This window comes from Sarcophilus harrisii, chromosome 1, assembly GCF_902635505.1.
Source record: "Sarcophilus harrisii chromosome 1, mSarHar1.11, whole genome shotgun sequence".
Lineage (NCBI taxonomy): Eukaryota > Metazoa > Chordata > Mammalia > Dasyuromorphia > Dasyuridae > Sarcophilus > Sarcophilus harrisii.
In genome coordinates, this window is record NC_045426.1 from 398,926,922 (window position 1) to 398,946,490 (window position 19,569).

The 19,569-nt window shown below is 33.2% G+C and overlaps 1 protein-coding gene across 8 annotated transcripts in view; it reads right to left on the reverse strand.

Annotated features, from left to right (window-relative positions):
* Positions 1-19,569, reverse strand: part of CTNND2 (catenin delta 2) — a 1,100,293-nt gene that overhangs the window by 206,945 nt on the left and 873,779 nt on the right. For all 8 annotated transcript variants that reach the window (XM_031952313.1, XM_031952441.1, XM_031952561.1 and 5 more), the window contains one exon: positions 4,328-4,511. In XM_031952313.1, coding sequence (XP_031808173.1) covers positions 4,328-4,511 — 184 coding nt within the window. The remainder of the gene's footprint in view (positions 1-4,327; positions 4,512-19,569) is intronic.

Sequence of the window (19,569 nt, forward strand, 5' to 3'; positions counted from 1 at the left end):
GTAAGAAACTTGACTTGTGGTTTCTTAGACATTAGGAATTTCTTTTGAGGAAAAATCTTTTTAAATGGATACCTTGCTCTGAAACTTCTGAGTGCTGAATGGCACAGAGAGCCCAGGGGCATTATAGTGACTTGTCTCAAGCCATGAAGAGGTTGTTGTTTGTCCTTTGTTCTGGGGAGAGGACCATGATATCAGGGAGAAGATACTAAGACATGCAAGTGAATTGGATTTAAATGAGGGAGGTCTATGCAAGGTCACCTGCCTCACTTTCTCCTCCAGAGCCATCAGGGTCCACTGGCTAGTTATAGATCAAGATGATTGAAGATAGAACTGGATGCAGTGGGAGACCTTGGCCTTTTAAAGCGAAGGTCAATAGATCTCAGTTTGACTGAGGCTGCCCCCATTCAGTGATTAAAACTAGGTTGCAATCCAAGCAAAGAATGTTTTCTTTCACCTAATGCAGTGAAATCTAAATGAATGAATGAATCTGAGAGAGGAAGATTCTCAGGATTTCTGGCCAAAGCAGAAATGACTGCTATTTGCATTCAATCTGAGTCCATCAGGATCCAAACAATGGCCAAATGGGACTTGATGTAGGATCTATGGGTGGCCAATGAGAATCAGATTGGTTTTATTTTTAAGGCTTGATCCTTTATGTGACAGAGATCTACTTCAAAGGTAGGTCTTTCTGATTCTGATATTAGCTCTTGACTGTCCATTGCCCTATGCTGCTTCTCTCAAATGGTCAATAGCAATATAAATTCATATCATCAAATACTGAACTGGTTCTGTCTTAATATTCAGTGGTTCCCTTTCTTCTTTCTTCATTGGGATGGAAAAGTTCATAGACAAGTTTATATCATTTAATGAAAGCACTTCTCTCTATAGGAGGGAGAGATATAATGCTAAAGAGGCAGCTACTGCTGCTACTAATGAAGCAACTCACATATTTATAAAACTTTAAGCTTTATAAAGTGTTTTTGCAATAATCCTATAATGCATGTAATACACATATTATATACCAATTTCATTGAAGAGGAATCTGAAACTTGGGAGAAATAAGTTACTAGCCTATATACAGTCAAGTAGCCAGTACTCTGAATATGGGAGCTGAGATTAAAGGTGTACACCGTATCCTGATGTTGGGTTCTAACTTTGTTTCACATGACAAGAAATTGGAAAGCTGAGGATTAGAAAAATAGAATCTAGAAACTTATTTGGTTATTTGGATCTATTGCACATAATTCCAAGATTGCTTGCTTGATATATCTACCATCCATCTATCTATCCATCCATCTATCTATCTATCTATCTACCTACCTACCTATCTACTTATCTACCTATCTACCCTATCTATTTATTTATTTACATTTTCATTTATTAATTTATTTATTGCTTATTTATACATTCAGTTACTTATTTACTTATCTATTATCTTCCCCCTCCCATGATAGGCTAAGATAAACATTTATTCTTTTCATAATGGATGCCATTGACTAAGAACACCAAAAAATGTGTGTGTATATATATTCATATATATGTGTATGTAGGTGTGTAGATTTGGTTTAGAGTCCTCATCAATATCAGTTAACCTTGGACTTACTCCTACTTCTGGAGTATTCCTATAAATAATATCAGTTGAAAATTTTGTCAGTGGATGCAACTCCTCATAAAGTAAAGGACACAGTAACTCCCTCTATGACTCTTGATCCTTGACCATAAAGTGGGACAGCAAGAAAGGAAGATAATAAGGGTTCCTCAATGAAATGACACTATTATACCCATTTATTTATGCCCCTGTGTCTGTTATTTAATTGAGATCATTTGTGTTTTTCATGGAACCAATTGCCTACATATAAAATAAATTGTCTTTAATAATTTTGATAAAACTCAAAATTAAAAGCAAATATCTGAAGTAGATAACTGAATTTCATTAACGTGGAAAGGCAGAAAGTATGAATTGAGCGGGAAACTGTCCATGAGAAGATCAGCATGATGAAGGATGTTCACTAGAAGCAAGACTCTACATAGTAATTATATCTTGGTCACAGCATTTCATGAAGACTGCTAAGTTATGTATGTTTTTTAAACATGCAAATTTTGAGCTTTATCTTTGGTGGGACTATCCACACAAAAGAAACTCTTTATCACCTGAAGAAGTGCTATGTACAAAGTGCAATAATGATATAGGTTTAACATTCCAATCCTGTCCTAGAACATAAATGGAGAATGAGTTTTTCTCATTTTTTGTCTTGGAAAATATAATTATCTACAGTGGTCCATTTGTTCCTGTGAATGTGTCCAGACTATGTTCAAATATGCTGTTTCTAAATACATACATAAGGTTAGAGGTTGAGTATATATTTAGCACATTGAAGAGTATTGTTTTCTCCATCAAAGTGTAATTATTCAGAATGAAGTTGTGGTGATTTTATTTTATTTTTTTTTTTTACAAAATGAGGCAAAATGCACCTGCTATTGTTTAGCGATATTTGCAAATTTATATCCCACCAATCTTAAGCAATTTTTAAAAACTTTTTTGTTTAAAATATTAATATGGTAAATCATGGTATATAAAAAACCTACTTTTACATTATACTTTATATTGAGTCTGTTGCTTTTAGCATAATAATACCACCTACAATGTGTGTGTGTGTGTGTGTGTGTGTGTGTGTGTGTGTGTGTGTGTGTATGTATGCTTATTTGGAGGTAATCAGAGTTTCCCAGGTTACGTAGCTAGTGTCAGTTTTGATCTGAACTCAGATCCTCCTGATTCCAGGACCAGTGTTCTCATCACTTAGCTGCCCCAGCTTACAAGATTTTAAAGTAGAAAACTGCATTGAAATCCCTGAAATAATAAAAGCTGTATAATAAAAGCTATATAACCTCTTGGAGTTTTATTTTCTAATGACTAAGAAAAGTCCAATATCTTGCTGTGTAAAGAATAGACCATCAAAGAAGGTCCTATAGCATTCTGAGATATTAGCTTTCTGAACATAATTCAATAAATATCAATCACTATAAACTGCATACAATTGGAATAAAACTGATGCCAACAAGGAAAAAATCTTCAACATAATAAGCAAATAAAAACACTACCTATCAATGAGTCTTTTCATCCCAAAATGCTTGTCTAAGTCATCTCTAATTTGGATTCAAGGAATACTAAATTGCCATAAACCATGAGATTTAGGAGCCAAGAAATATCTAAATCTCAATTATACTGTATAAATACATTCTTTTTTATTTTCACCTAGAAAATAAAATTGTTTATAATAAATATAGTCAACTACATAGAAATCACATTACCCATTAAAGAAAATCATTAAGGCATTTGTGTTATCTAGTTAGTTGGTCATTATGACATTTCCCCTTAATATACCTTTAAGTAATTTTCTTTTTAAATTGCCCATGTTGCTTTGTGATGACTTAGCAAAAGTCTTTAATAAAAAACACTGGGTTAACATTCTTTTAGTTGGATACCCTTCTAGGTTATAACCATTACTCTCTTTGAACAAGGTCTTCTTAGCCTTCTTAGCCACACAAGTCACTCTTTTGTCTGCTTCTGTGCTGTGGAACTGTCTCCTTATCTGGTAATGTACCCTTCTTCACTTCTACCTCTTAGAATCAATCCCTGGTTTCCTTCAGCTCAAGCACCATCACCACCACCAAAACTTCTATCTCCCTTTAACTAAAATGCAAATTCATCAAGATAAGGACTTTCACTTTTGTCTTTGTATATTCAAGTCTAAGAACTTAGTAGTCACAATAAATATCGTTCACTAACTGATTAAAGGAATTCTAGACAAGAATGTGTTTGTTAAATGTTTAATAACTAGTTCTCAAAACATTTATGACATACTTTTAAATTTAATCAGCATCATTAATATTTTCCCTTTCATATTCTTAGGTATAAACAATCTACAAAATTGAGTCCTGATTTGTAACATTTGCTTATCTCTGACCTATAAATACCTACACTGAAAATTTAACGATACTCAGACAACTGGCTTCAATGTGCTCCTGCTGGGATTTTCAGGTCATAAGAACATATTGGCATTATTAGTTCAATTGGAGAATGAATCAGTTACTCAATAATAAATAAACATATCCAATTAGATATAGGCTGGTGGTCATCAGGAACCTGGCAATTCAGGGAGAAAACAAGTCTAGAGAAGATAAACGGTACTTTTCAGTGAAATTATAAACCAGATATCTGCCATAATGAAAAATCCAATTTCCCTGTTGTTCAGAAGGAATGAAATACCAGTTGAATTTTGTTGAATGGAGAGAATCTCACAATATAGCTTTTGCATTCACCACTCACCTTAGGCACCCAGTGGCATTACGCAGCACCTGTGAAGAATGGAGCTGTATTTTCCGATCATCCTGGAGTGGTGAATTTTCCCATCCAGAGTGAGGGATGATGACTGCATTGGTCAACACTGCAAGGGCATCCTGGATAATTGGCATTTTAAGTGCATCACATGAAGAAAGATTCCAAAGGACTCCTACAAAATACAAATTAAAAATAGCACTTTTTATAACCACTGGTTTTCTTGCTTTAAAACTGTTTCTTCTCTTAGTGTTGTTAATAAACTTGTCAGAAATACAAGATAGTGCAAGCAGGTACAAGTTTCTCCCTTAAGACTGTGCCCCTTAACTTTCATTAAAAGATAAAAAAGGAATTCAGTTTAGAATATCTCTGTGGGCCCTAGAAATAGGGCTGTCAAAATCTGACAAGTGGAAAGAGAGTTTGTAATTTAGTTATCTATGTTTTATCATAGAAAGCAACCAGAGTTGGAAGAACTGATTAGGTACATGATACTGAATAGAATTCTGTCTACTGAAAATGCAAGGGAGAGAATCTCCCCAATTTTACCTAATCCCAAAGGCACATAAGGAAGTCCATTTACAGAGTTACTTTCTATGTAACCTACTGTTTCTACTTTCATAATCCATTTATTATAGCTTATCCAATTTGCTCTAGGTCTTATATTTAACAAACATGAAAATAAGGCCACTCCGCATGCAGGGATGCAAAAGGAAATGGGGGAATAATATAAGAACAAACCAGTAGACCTAATAAGTTTAGATGCCACAGCTAGTTTAATGGGAAAAAAGATAGTTTACCTACTCTGTCTGTCTCTTTGCTTATCTTGGAAAGTAGTGCCTAAGAAGAAAATATAAACTAGATTGCTGCAGGCAGACATTTGTACCTTCATTGCTTGATGATATAGGAAGCAATAGAAATTGCATGGGAATGTACTTATAGTTACTAACATGGAAGTGAGTTTTATCTCTATTAAAAATACATTTAACCTTTAATCCAGATTAAGGGAATGAAATTTTTCTTAAATTTCTAACATTAGAATTCAATAATTTTCTTAATATTTATTGGGGCATAGAACTTAATATTGGAAGGGGCTTAGAGATATAATCCAATTCTCTCACGTTACAGTTGAAAAACAGTTGTGATTTTATTTGTACCACAATAGTTACAAAAATATATGCATAAACAGGATATATTCCTTTGTAATATATTGATTCTTGATTTTATTTTTTGTTTAATACAAAGGAAAAAGACCTAAAGAGAGTGCAGGGACAGTGCCTTATATATTGCTATGTTTTCCACTGCACAGAGTGAGTCCTCAATAATTATTTATTAAATGAATGAAAGGAATGAAGGTGAAGAGGGGAGACGAAGGGAAGAATATTCATATTTCAAGAGAGTACTACTTCACACTTAGCAGACTGGCTAATAGATAAAAAAAAAAAAAAGCATAATGACATATGTTGGAGGGGATGTGTAAACATTGGGACATTAATGCAGTGTTGGTGCAGTTGTAAAAGGACCCAACAATGTTGGAGAACAATTTGAACCTATGCCCAAAGGCTTATTAAATTGTTCATACCTTCTAATTCAGCAATGTCACTTCTAGGTCTGTATCTTATAGATCAAAGAAAATAGAATTGAACAAATATGTACAAAATATTTATAGCAATTATTTTTGTGGTCCAAAGTATTGGAGAATTGAAGTGTTATCCATGGATTAGTAAATGAGCGAACAAGTTGTATCATATGATTGTGATGGAATATTATAATGCTATAAGAAATAATGAACAGGATGCTTTCAGAAAAATCTGGAAAGATTACATGAATTGACAAAATGAATGGAAACAGGAGAATATTGTACATAGTAACAGTGATGACCAACTGTAAATAACATGGCTATTCTCAGCAATACAATGATACAAGACAGTTCTAAAGGACTATGATGAGAAATGCAATCCTCCTCCAGAGAAAGAACTGATGGAGTCTTAATGCAGATCAAAACAGATTTAAAAAAACCTTTCTTTATTTTAATTTTTGTTCTGTGTTTTCTTTTATAATATGGCTAATATGGAATATATTTGCAAGACTATACATGTAAAATGTGAATCAAATTGCTTGCAGTCTCAAGGAATGGGGAGGAGAGGAGAGAATTTGAAACTTGAAATAAAAAAAAAAAAACAAATGTTAAAATTGTTTTTATGTATAATTGAGAGAAAAAAAAAAACCCAAAGCTTATCAGACAAATCTCTCTTTGAGATTGGAATTTTATTTTGAAAAGGGGTTAATCAAGTTCCAGAAGAAAGATACTTCTATTTTGAATAGGAAAAAAAAAATCTTTTTTTTTTTTTTAACCAAAGAGGAAGCTAATAAAATTTAAATAAAACAATTAAACTGGATACCTATACTTGTCTAGACTCTGACAAAATGAAAACAAGATGAAACACCCCATTTTCATAATTGCTAGTTATGAAGACTAATTAATAACTAAAGTAAATTTTCATTATTTCATAGACATTTACCAACATCACATGTAGATATATAAATATACCAGTATTACTGTATCTCATTATATAATAATTATGGTTCTTACCAAATGAAATTGGCAATATTTTCCATTTCTGAAACACAGTATTTAGAAGAAATATTAATTTTTGATTTATGCATATTCTGTTTTATAACCCTTCTTGCAATCAATAATTCACATATATACACTGTAGCACTTTAAAGTTTAAAAAGTGCTTTCCTTACAAAAAAACCTGTGAGGAAGTATTCTTTTTCTTCTTCTTCTTCTTCTTTTTTGTAATTTAGAAAACTAGAAGGTCAAATAAATTAAATGACCTACTTATAATTAGTGAGTGGCAGAATCAAGATTTATGAACTCAGATGGTCATAGATCTCAAGCTGGAAATTACTACGAAGGTATTTAATCCAAATCTATCTGTTTTGTGGATGAGGGCACTGAGGTCCACAGAGATTAAATAATTTATCCCAGCAGCTTTGTCTCCTATTCTGTAATTATAATTTTTACATTATTAATGACTCTAATATTAAGGAACATTTAAAATGATTTTAATTCTTAGTATAGTATTTCTCAGTCTCCTAAAATATAATCGTGCAACATCAAGAAATATGAAGTTAATGTCTTACTTTGGCTTCAACAACATAGACAAACTGTTTTTAAATTCTATCTTTCTCACTCTCACAACTGATTCTCCCTTCTATATTTTTACTTCAATAGTGGTCTGGCACCTCAAGTTTAACAGCACTAAAACTGAATGATTATAATCTCTTCTAAACGTAACCTTCCCTTCAAGGTCTCCCTCTGCAATAATTGCATATCATATTCTAAGGTTTTCCTTTCAAGTATCTAGCTCCATAAACTGTATACCATATTCCTTGTAAGGATCCAAACCTTGGACCCATCTTTAACTTATCTTATTTATTTTTTATTAACTTTTTTTTTTATTATTAACTTATTTCCCAATTCAATAATTCTACCTCTACAATATTTCTTGAATTCAGTCCCTTTAAAACATTTCCACTATAATTATTTTTCCTTAAGGTCCCTATCTTAATTTTTCTGTCATTGTACTAACTTTCTAATAGGTCTTTCTGCCTCTTGTTCATTTTGTTTTCAATCCAGCTTCTAAATTTGTATCTAAGAAATTCTAATATACTTGTATGATTACTCTTCTACTCAAAAATCTTTAGTTATTACCTAAAATATATCAAATAAATTACAAATTCCTTAGAATTACATTCAAAATTCTTTACCTTACCTGCTCTATCTATTCCCCCACACAAATTGGATTGCTTTCCATATCCTGTTTTTACCATCTCTTCTTCCATTCCATTTGCTTATACCTACACAGATCTGGAACACCTTACAAAAATGCAATTTCCACCTAGTGAGGACACTTCTTTTGTCAGTTTAGTGTCTTTTTCCCCCATATAACTTTCCCAGAATTCCTTCCTTCCCTGCCCCCTTCCCCAGGCAATTGGGGTTAAGTGACTTGCCTAGGGTCACACAGCTAGGAAGTGTTAGGTGTCTGAGACCAGATTTGAACAAAGGTTTTTCTGACTTCAGGACTGGTGTTCTATCCACTGTGCCACCTAGCTGCCCCATCCCCAGAATTCCTTTTTGAAAAGAACTTATTTATCCCTCAAACTGCTCATCATATTTTGCTTGGAATTCCTTTGATCTAATCATATTTTACTTATTATCACATTTTTCTTGGCACATGCCATTATTCTATTAGGCAATTAGCTTTTTTAAAAGAGTGAAATGTATTGTTTTTGTCTTCCTTTCTCCAGAACCTAAAAAACAATCAGTTGAATTGAGTATCATTCAATAACATTGAAGGAGCTAGGATATTCAATGGATGGAGAAGGAAAAGTGTTTTTATTTGATGTTTTAAGATTGGTTAAAGAATGAAAACTTCTTTAAGAAGCAGGAAAAATGTGAGAGGGTGCAAGAGACAAAAGATGAGTGGATCAAAGAGAAGAAACAGAAGGGCGAGTTCTGGCTTTAGCAGCAGCTGGTGGTACAGTGGAGAGATTACTGGGTCTAGAGTCAGGACTTCACTTAGAATCCAGCCTCATATATTAGCTGTGATTCCAGGCAAATCACTTAACTTCTGCCTCAGTTTCCTCTGCTGTAAAATAGGGGTAGTTATAGCAGTTGCCTCCCAGAGCTGCTGGGAGGAACAAAAGAGAGATTAGTTATAAAATAATTAGCACAGTGTCTTATAAATAGTAAGCAATTAATAAGTACTTTTTTTAATCCCTTTCTTCTTCCCTCCCTCCCCCCTTCTTTTGCTCTTCCTTTTTTCTTAGGATCTTATCTTTGCTAAACATGCACAGTAAAGTACATGTATCTTTCAACACTGATTATCTTTGCGTCCCTTTCTAAACCCAACTTCAAAAGTTCTGCAACTAGAGCCAAGTGGTTATTGATATTTCAAAGCTGATTAAAATAAAATGGATCTGCTGCTACCAAAATATATTTGCCTAAAAATAAGATTGTTGGAACAAGAAAAATAACTTCAATTTTCATATGACATACTTTTAAAAAGATTTCAAAATTCCCTTATACAAACCAAGCAAATTTTTTAAAATATGAGGAATGGGCAGTAGGAATGGAGAAATAGGGCAAATGGAAACTGAATGCTTTGTCTTAGAGGAGATGAGTGATTGGAATAAATAATGATACAATCCCTGACTTACTAGTTATTTAATCTTTTTTCTCTTAAAAAAATTACTTCATTTTAATTGCACAATCTAATTCAGAAGGCCTGCATGTGTAGAAACTTCTTAGTTCATATTCAATTGACCTTTATAGGATAGTTGCCTGTGTGACTCACACTTCAATTAAGTTATAATTATATTTGACCTAAATATCTCTGAGCTTTCTACTACTTCTCTTTGTTAAAAATTCAATTTTGAATGTATTTTGTCTTCATGTCACAGTCATCTCATCCCTATCTCTGGATTGAATTCTTCTCCAATACATAGAAAAACAGTCAAATAAAAACATCTACTGCAGAAAATCTTTCTGACAATGTATACGATTGTCTATTTTAGAAGTCATGAAGGAGAAGGTATGTTTTGTTTTCTCTATTCTAGGACCTTCACTGATTTTCCTATTATTCCAACTTCATTTTAATTTTAATAATTTTTTCATTTATATTGTTGTTATCCACATGTATCTTGTTCTCTTAGTAATGGTATTTCTGGGTCACAGGGCAATACATTCTTTTTAACCTTTTAGGGACATAGTTATAAGCTTCTAACCAGAATGGTCAAACTGATTCAGAATGCACCACCATGGCATTATTGTGTACCTGTCCTGCCATAGCCCTTCAACAAACAGAATTTTTTTTCTCTCTCTCTCTTTCTTTCTTTCTGCCTGTCATCTTTGTTTCTTTCTGTCATCTTTGTTTCTCATCTACTTACATATTTTCCACTTTGCATGTCAATGAGGTAAAAGTTTAAACTTATTTTAATTTGAATTTCTTTACTAGTAGGAGCAAGTTTTCATGTATATACTTGTAGTTTATTCATATTCTTTACTACTTTATCTATTGGAGATGGTCTTCTTTTCTTACTGCTATCTGTACATGAGTACAAGTATGGATAGATCTAGTTTTAATGATTATCTGATTGTCTATAGTTAGACATAATAAATAGCAGGACATTGCTAGATTTTATAGATAAGTTGAAAGATCCTTAAATTTTAGTTTTCCAATATAAATTTCTCTTTCCCCCAGAGCCTACAAGGTCTACTAAACCAAGATAATATCACAGATGGTGAAGGAAGCAGCAAATTTTAGATTCACCTGACGCCAAAGATGAAATTTTGTTGGCAGGGGTATTAAGTAGAGAGTGATTAGGTTTTCTATATCTTAGCATTAAAAGATGAGAGACTAAACATTACAGAGAGGGTAAGCAACATTACAGAGAGGGTAAGTAACAACAGAGAGGGTAAGAGTATTTCTGAAAAGACTAGCACTGATTTTATTTTATCAATATCCTCTTTCCTTTATTTTCTTTTTATTTGGTCAAATGATATTCAGTTCATTTCTACAGTTCTTATTCTTTCCCTCCCTATTTTCCTAATCTTATAAACCAAATGTTCCCTTGCCTCAAATATTATTATAATAAAAATACAAAAAAGAAAAAAAAAGAGAAGTGAACCAGGCTAAATGAGAATATTAAATGAAAAATTTTCATGATTTTCTTTTGCCAATCCAAGCCCCATCCCTCTACACCTTTATTAATAAACTTCAAAAGCTATTGGAGTTGAAAAATGTATTACCTTGAGGCCAATATGTTATTGTCCCTCTCTGAATTTAGCTGTGCTAGATGAAATAGTTGAAATCTTTCTGGCTTACTAGGACCCTCTAGAATTTGTATTTCACTGACAAAAACTTAAAAACAAGGGTTTTTTTCCTGTCCCTGTGGGGCATTATGATAGACTTAACAAGAGAAGTTAAATTTCATTTCATAAAGGATATTTTTCGGGCGTTCACATTATAGTTTTAAAAATAAATGTTCTTGGGATTTGAAATGTATACTAGATTAAAAATATTTCTCAGGGAGAGACCTTACATTATTATAGTGACATAATATTTGTTTTGTGCTAATAGTTCCTATCTAACAAATATTTTTAGATGAAAACTCAAAAAAAAAAAAAAGAAAATGGAAAAAAGAAGTGTCACATTCAACATTAGAAAAATAGGTCTAATTTAAATAATTTGTCTGTCAAATTGCTGTATTTCCCAAATAGACATTTTTGACAATTCTTTTCAGAAGTTGTTTGTAAATCATTGCTTATAGCCTAAAACTTTCAGGAAAATATGGAACTTGTAATGATATTTACTTTTTGAAAAATTTGAAGTAATAAAATCTGATATTAAAATTTTACAATGAGAAAATAATGAGTATGCAATATAAATCAATATCTTAAATATATAAAAGGTTACCACTTTCACTAATGTAATCAAGTAAATATTCTTTATTTGATAGTCATTAATAGACTTATGAATGTTTATGAAAAAAGCTGTTTAATGCCTACCAATAAATTTAAGATGTCTCTTAAAATTTCCTTAAGTAATTTTGCTTAATTTTATTTTGATTGCATTGTTGTCATTGAAATAGAATGGAAATGTGACTATCACATAATCTTAAATTACTTGTTGCATTCAAAGATTCAATAACTTGTTCTTGATTATGATGGCAGTAAGTATCAGAGGCAGAACCTGACTCCAAGGTCTGTGTTATATCCAGTTAACCATGTTGTCTCTTTAATACATTCTTTTATTAGCAGGGTGAAAGTATTGTGGCTCTAAATATAATCCTGATGGAAACTTTAAATGAAAGAATATTTAAATAATTAATGATAAACTTTAAATAGTCTTACTACAGAATGACATTTAAAATTGTTCATAAGTATGTTATGTATATATACACATACACATACATATCTTAATATTAAATGAAGCACTTTTAGAAGTGGCAGAGAACTGGAAACAAATTTTGTGCTCCTTGAATGGGCAATGGCTAAGCAAATTGTGGTACATGACTGCAATGGACTATGACTGCTTTGTCAGAAGTGACGGGTATAAAGAATTCAGAGAAATATGAGAAAATATATGAGTTTGATACAGTAGAGAGAGTACTATCCCTGCACCTCAGTTTTTTGTCTAAAGGTAAGTGATTTTTAAATATGAAAGAGTCGATTCAAAATAAAATTATTCAAGCAAATATTCACAAGTACTTTCATGACCTTCAAAAACACTCAAATGGGACTCTGGTCACAGAGAGATCTTAGTAAATGTATGCATTTAAGATAATAATTCTAATTATGTTAATCTATGGATGTCTCCTGTTGTGTGCATAAAGAATCAATCTAATGTCCGGATTGGGGAGATGTCTACTTTAGGCATTGTCTTTTTTCAGAGCTATTTATAGCAAAACAGTCAGAAACTTCTAGCATAACTGTGATTGACCAATTCACAGAAAGTGTAGAGAAGTAGTTATGCTCATTTGTTCCTTTAGAAGGTATGAATAAGTTATTACTTAAACTGATGCAATTATAAGGTAGCTAACTAATGGCTAACTAAAAAAAAAAAATCAGGAATGACTCTTCTAACTTTTAAAATGAGAGCTAGTCACTTCTTCAGCCAGTCAAAACATAAGAAGACAACCATAGATATCAGGATATTGTCCAAGTCAGAATGTAGGAAAAACCCAGTTTTTTGTTTTTTCCAGAATAGGTGTTTTGTATGTATGTGTAGAACTAACCATATCACCTGATATACAGCAAGCACTTAATAAATGCTTACTGATCGATTTTCAAAGGGTGGAAGGAAACTGATGTTTAAATATACTTAGCCACCAATAGCAACCTTGGCAGAGAAAATATTTAGCTTCAAATAAAATACCTGCCAGCTTAGAAAATAGATCACTTCCTAAATTTGAGCTGGTTAAGGTATCAGCTCAATTATTAATAAGTTAAATAGTTCATTTTATAAGGCAACTAGGTGGTGAAGTGTGTAAGAATCCTATATCTGGAATTATAAAGAACTGAGCTCAAACAATGACTTAGCTGAGTGAGCCAGAGCAAGTTACTTAAGATCTCTGAACCTCAATTTCCTCATCTGCAAAATGTGTATTAAAATAAAAGCACTTCAGGGGGTTGTTTTAATGATTAAGTGAAATAACATTTAGAGTACTATACAAACCTTAAAGTGATACATAAATGCTATGTATTTTGCAAAGATTTTGATTACTCTCTTCTATGGACCTTTATAGGAATAAGAGTTTGGGTTTTTTTAGTAAATCAAGTCAAGATGATTTGGTAAGGTCAAGAGTAACTTAAAAGGCTGTCAAATGTAAGTTGGATTTTCTAACTTACTGGAAATAAGATCTTTCAGAGTAGTAGATTTGGAGTCAGACAATGTTGTCTGACTTAATTCTCTTCTTTTCTAGTTTCTAATTGTATGATCCTGAAAAAACAATTGTCACTGAACCTCAGTTTCTTTATGAGTATCACAAGAAGTTTGGTTTAAAAGTTATCTGAGGTTTCTTTCAGCTCTGTATATTTTTCTATACAATACAAACTATTCCATTAGAATTTTTAAGCCTGTCAATTATCACCTTGTTTTTTTCTTTCACCTTTACTACATATGATCTCACAGCTTACAAATTTTCTTACATTTCTCTTTTGTTATTTCTCCACACTAGTTTTAAACTGAACAGTACCATATGTTGTTATTATTATTAATACAAATGAATAGCCCATTACGACTCCTATTTTTTTCTTTTCCATTCCTGGCAGATTTTTTTCTGTCCCATAAGCATCTATCAGGATGTTATGCATGATAGATGCTCAATAAGTCCTTCAATTGTTATGTATCTCTTTTCTAAGATAGGCAGAAATCAAGAGCTTAGGAGAATATCATGAGTTTGAGACCACCTGCAGTTTGCTGACAAAGACACTGATGAAAAATTTTTGAATAGCATCTAAGTGGAATTTATAGTAGTGGGGCCCTATCTACTCAATGCAAACATTCTAAAAATTAATTTGAAAACATGTGGATGATAGAATGATTTTTTCCCCTCTATTTCATATGCATTACATTATGTTGTCACCATATCACAAGTCTTACATGTCTTTTGGGACCATAGTCAAAGCCAGATAAGATGAATACATAAAACTCATGTCTTTTCAATAGTTTCAGCAGTATTACATTATAATTTTTTAGAAAATATAAAATAACAGCAAATTTCACTTAAGAACAAAAAGTAGAGACCAGGAGAGCAGAGACCACATCTATCTCCAGATAATGCCCACCTTTGAAGGCTGGAAGAACTGCAGTCCCTCAGAATTAGCTCTGTAAGTAATGGAACAAAAGAGTCTGAAGTTTGATACAGTGCCTCCTCATCATTAGGAGCAAACCCCAGATTTAATATAAAGTTCTCCCTCTTTCTTTTGATTTTAAACATAGGTGATCATGACCTCCATGACTTTTCAAGGAGGTGAGAAGCCCAAAAAAGAAGGTGATCATGCTTTCCCTGACTGCTCAAAAAAGAAATGAAAACACCATAAAAAGAGGTGATCATGCCCTCCCTGACATCTCAGGAAGGGAGATGAAAACACCAAAGGAAATGGGAAATCAAATCAGATTAGTGGATTTCTGAAGGGACTCACTCTTAAAACAGGTATATATAAATCCATCAATATGGAAGGTATTATACATAATTACATAAATTACATAAGCACATAGTAACACAGGCTTGTAGTGATATAATAAATAACATGAATCAACATGAGGATTTATACATGTCTATAAGTCCTAGAAATAGTCCAAAAGGAATCTATTATCCATTAGTTTATGTGCCAAGAATCCAATAATTCCTGCAAGTTTTGAAGTCCTGCAATAGTCTTATCTTGTGTTAGGGAATCCAATGATTCCTGCTGATTTTCAAATCCTGTAACAGTCTCATTATCAGCCATGCTCTTTCAGTGTCAGATGTTTCTTAGATCTTCTCCTTTGTTTTGAGGGTTTTCTCTTTTTCTGTCTCTCTCCAGGTGCTCATTTCCACCCATCTGTTTCCTTCTCCATCTATAGGAATACAAGCAATCCCTCTCTCCCAGGCAGCTAACCTATCTAGTCTCTTCTATTTACCATTTTCTGGATCTCTCCACATCATCTGGCAATTACATTGAAGCTGTTTGCACTGGACACTGCCCTGTTGGTTTAAAAAAGCCTGTATTCTTCCCAATTATAATCCCTTTCTGCTATCTGATTGCTTTTCTTCTGATTGATTATGTAATCCCTTTCTCCCATGTGATTGCTTTTCAGCTGATAGATCATATCAGAGTCCTGAACTTCTCTGGGTGTAACCTCAGCTGCCATCATGTTCCATCTGTCTTTTTTATGATATCTTGGGGCTGGCCCCTGCCTCTCATTTCCCTGGGTCAATCTACATTCTGAGGCCCAGTGGAAGCCCTTGTGGCATTTTGGCCATAGGGTTTTAGGTCTTCTCTCACCTTGTCTTCTTACTCTGTATCTATATCTGCATTGGGCTCTCAGATGTCCAATCTTTCCACACTGAAAACATCAATGAATTTCTCTAGACGTCTCTTGCCAAGAGGAAACCCGTCTTCTCACGTTCATCATAGTCTGGGTATAAAATACATTTGTGCCCACTGTGGCACAGTGTCTTATGATCTCTAAAGGAGCATCTTTGTATAGTCCCCATATAATTCTTTTGCAAATTTCATTAGCATTTTCCTTAGCCAGTTGTCTTACCATAATTTTTGTAGCTGCATTTTCTCCAGTGGTTCTTGTGACAGCTGTTTTCAAATGTCCCACAAAATCTGCAAAGGGTTCATTGGGACCTTGCTCTAATTTTGTGAAGGCTTTACCTCTATCTTTCTCTAGGAGAGAATCCCAAGCTTTTATTGCAGCAGCAGCAATCTGTTCATAAACTGTTATGGGGTAATTAATCTGTGCTGAATTCTCTGCATATTGACCTTCACCTGATAGTTGGTCAAAAGTGATTTGTATATTAATTCTTGTTTGCCTATTTTGTTGGGCTTGAATCCTACATAATTCATGATATTCCAAAAGCCACAACAAGTTTTGTCCAGGTTCTAAACATGTCCTTGCTATGGATTTCCAATCACTAGGGGTTAGGATTTCATAAGACAAACTATCTAGTAACATCTTAACAGAAGATGATGTAGCCCCATAAAGAGTGCAACCTTTTTTCAAATCCTTAATTTTTTCCAAATCAAAAGGAGTGTGTATCTTCTCCTTTTCTGACCTGATGAGTCAAGCTCTTCAATCACAAGGTATGCATGTATTAAATCAGATATATCCTCTCCTTCATTTTTTGCTTTAAATGCCTTTAAAGGCTTCAGTGCCTTTTGTAATCTTGTTCTAGGCTGGTTAATAGGTGGCTCTGTTTGTGTCACTGTCTCTCCCCCTCCTTCTTTTCCCTCCACCCATGAAAGGTTAATTGAGGGAAGTAGGTCAGAGCATGGGAAATGCTCCTGTTTTGAAGTACCACACTCAGAATTGTACTTAACTCCATTCTTATCTGATTCTTCATCCTTTTCACCTAGTTTATTTGGCACCTCCTCCTGTTCTTTCTTCTTTTTCCTTATTCTAACACTAATATAATTTTTTAAAGCCAGTTGTATTACATTGTATGTATAAAGTGTATTTTTGGAAATTGAGTTTGGATTGGAATTATAGTATTCATTTAGTTGCTCTCCTACTAATTTCCACTCATCTGGATTCAATTCTTTTTCCGTAGAGAATCAAGGAGATGTATACTGTACAGTTTCTAAAAGTTCAGTGATCTGCTCCCAGATGACAATTAAACCTTGATTTTTTATCAGTCTGATCAAGCTTTCGACACATTTTCCTTGAAGAGAAACAGAAGGCTGATTTTAAAACATCTGTCCTATTTTAGCTGAAATACTATTTTAGCCCTTAACAAAGTTTCCTTGTTGTACTCACTCTAATTTTTGGGTCACAAATGAAGGTTCTTGGCCCCCACATTGGGTGCCAAAATGTAATGTTGTTCTCTAAAATATATTGTTCTCTGGGAGCAGGTTTCTTGGGGGGCTTCTGGAGGCAGCCTTAGTTTCAATTCAAAGTAATAATCACCTCAAATGTTGCCAGGAGTTAAATCCAAATCCTTTATTGTCTCTTTCCTGGGGCCCAGTTAGCTTTCTTAGAGCCTATCTCTCTCCTTGGTTCCAAGAGCTCCTGCCTCTAATCCTTTGTCCCTGCCAGCTTCAGCCTCCAGCCAGCACAAAGGTGGAATATGAATAAATCCACTCTGCCTCCAAGAGTGGGCTTGTGTTTTATGACTTGTGAATCTCCTGGACTCAATCCTGGTTGAGGCTCCTAGCTTGTATATGCTCTCTTAAAGGTGTGAATCTTGTGGAATTGTAGTAAGTACTAAGTACATCTAAAGAACTGTTAAGCACTTTGCTAAACAACCATTGTCTCTATCAATTCCACTGATTTGGCACCTTGTAAGAATTCTAACCAAGTTCAAAGTGAAGAAATAGGCTGAGAAAATGAGCAAATAATGACAACAAACACAAAAGAACTTGACCATAAAAATATAGTATGGCATAAATGCAGAAGGGAACAACAAAGTAAAAATAGCTACAAGCAAAGTCTAAAAGAAAAATGCTTAATTAAATCTAGGCTCAATAAGAATTCAGAGAAGAGCTGGAATTCCTGGAATTATTTCTTTTGGAATAAAATAAATAATTTTTTTAAAAAGTAAAAAAAAAAAAAAAAAAGAGAGAGAGAGAGAAAATTCCTAGAAGAGTTCAGGAAAGAGATAAAAGTGGTAGAGGAAAAAAAATCAGTGAGGATGATAAGAGAATTTACAAAGAGAATTAATGAATTGGTAAAAGAACAACTTAAAAACCATAATTGGATTAATGGTTGAAGAAGCATAAAAGTTCACTGAAGAAAAGAATTCCTTAAAAGACAGAATTGTCTAGAGAGAAAAAAGAGATACAAAACCTCACTGAAGAAAAAAAAATTCCTTAAAAATTTGAATAAGCAAGTGAAGCTAATGACTACATGAAACATTAAGACACAATAATGTCAAAAGAATAAGAAAAAATGAAGAGAATATTAAATACTTCTTTGGAAAAACAACTACTCTCAAAAATAGATCAAAGTGACATAATTTAAGAATAGCCAGATTATCTCAAAACTATGATTTAAAAAACCCCAAACAACAACCTACACTTCATAGTTAAAGAAATTATAAGTCATGTGCCCTAACATCTTACATTCAGAGAATAAAATAGAAATTGAAAGAATCCTCCAATCATCTCCTAAAAAAGAGCCCAAAATAAAAACTTCTAGGAACATTACAGACAAATTGCAGAGGTCAGGTCAATCCCAGGTCAAAGAGAAAATACTTCAATCAATCAGAAAGAAACACTTCAAATATCATGGAGCCATAATCAAGAACCACTCAAGATTTAGTAGCTTCCATGTTAAAGGAACAAAGGATTTGGAATATGATATTCTGAAAGGCAAGGAACTAAGATTACAACCAAAACATATTCTACACAGCAGAATAGTATTATCCTTGCAGGGGGAAATGGATATTTAATGAAATAGAGGACTTCCAAGAATTTCTAATGAAAAGAGCAGAACTGAACAGAAAAATTGACATTCAAACAGGAGACTCAAGAGAACTATAAAAAGATAAATAGAGATAAGTAATCATAAGGGATTCAATAAGGTTAAACTGTTTATATTCCTACATGGGAAGATGATACTTATAACTCCTTCGAACTTAACATTATTAGACAGTTAGAAAATGTCTATATATAGTCAATTATATTAGGGTGATCTTTCTCTCTTCCCCTTCAAAAAATGAGAAAGAGGGATACATTGGGAGAAAGGGAGAGGGAAAGAAATAACGGGGGGGGGAATTTTTCTCACATAAAAGAGGTGCATAAAAAAGAGCTTTTATTGTAGAGGGAAAATGGAAGGGTATGTGAGCAATGCTTGAACCTCATTTTCATCAGAATTGATTCAAAGAATTATTATTATTATTATTTTTTGGCTGAGGCAATTGGGGTTAAGTGACTTGCCCAGAGTCACATAACTAGGAAGTATTAAGTGTCTGAGGGCACATTTGAACTTAGGTCCTCCTGACTTCAGGGCTAG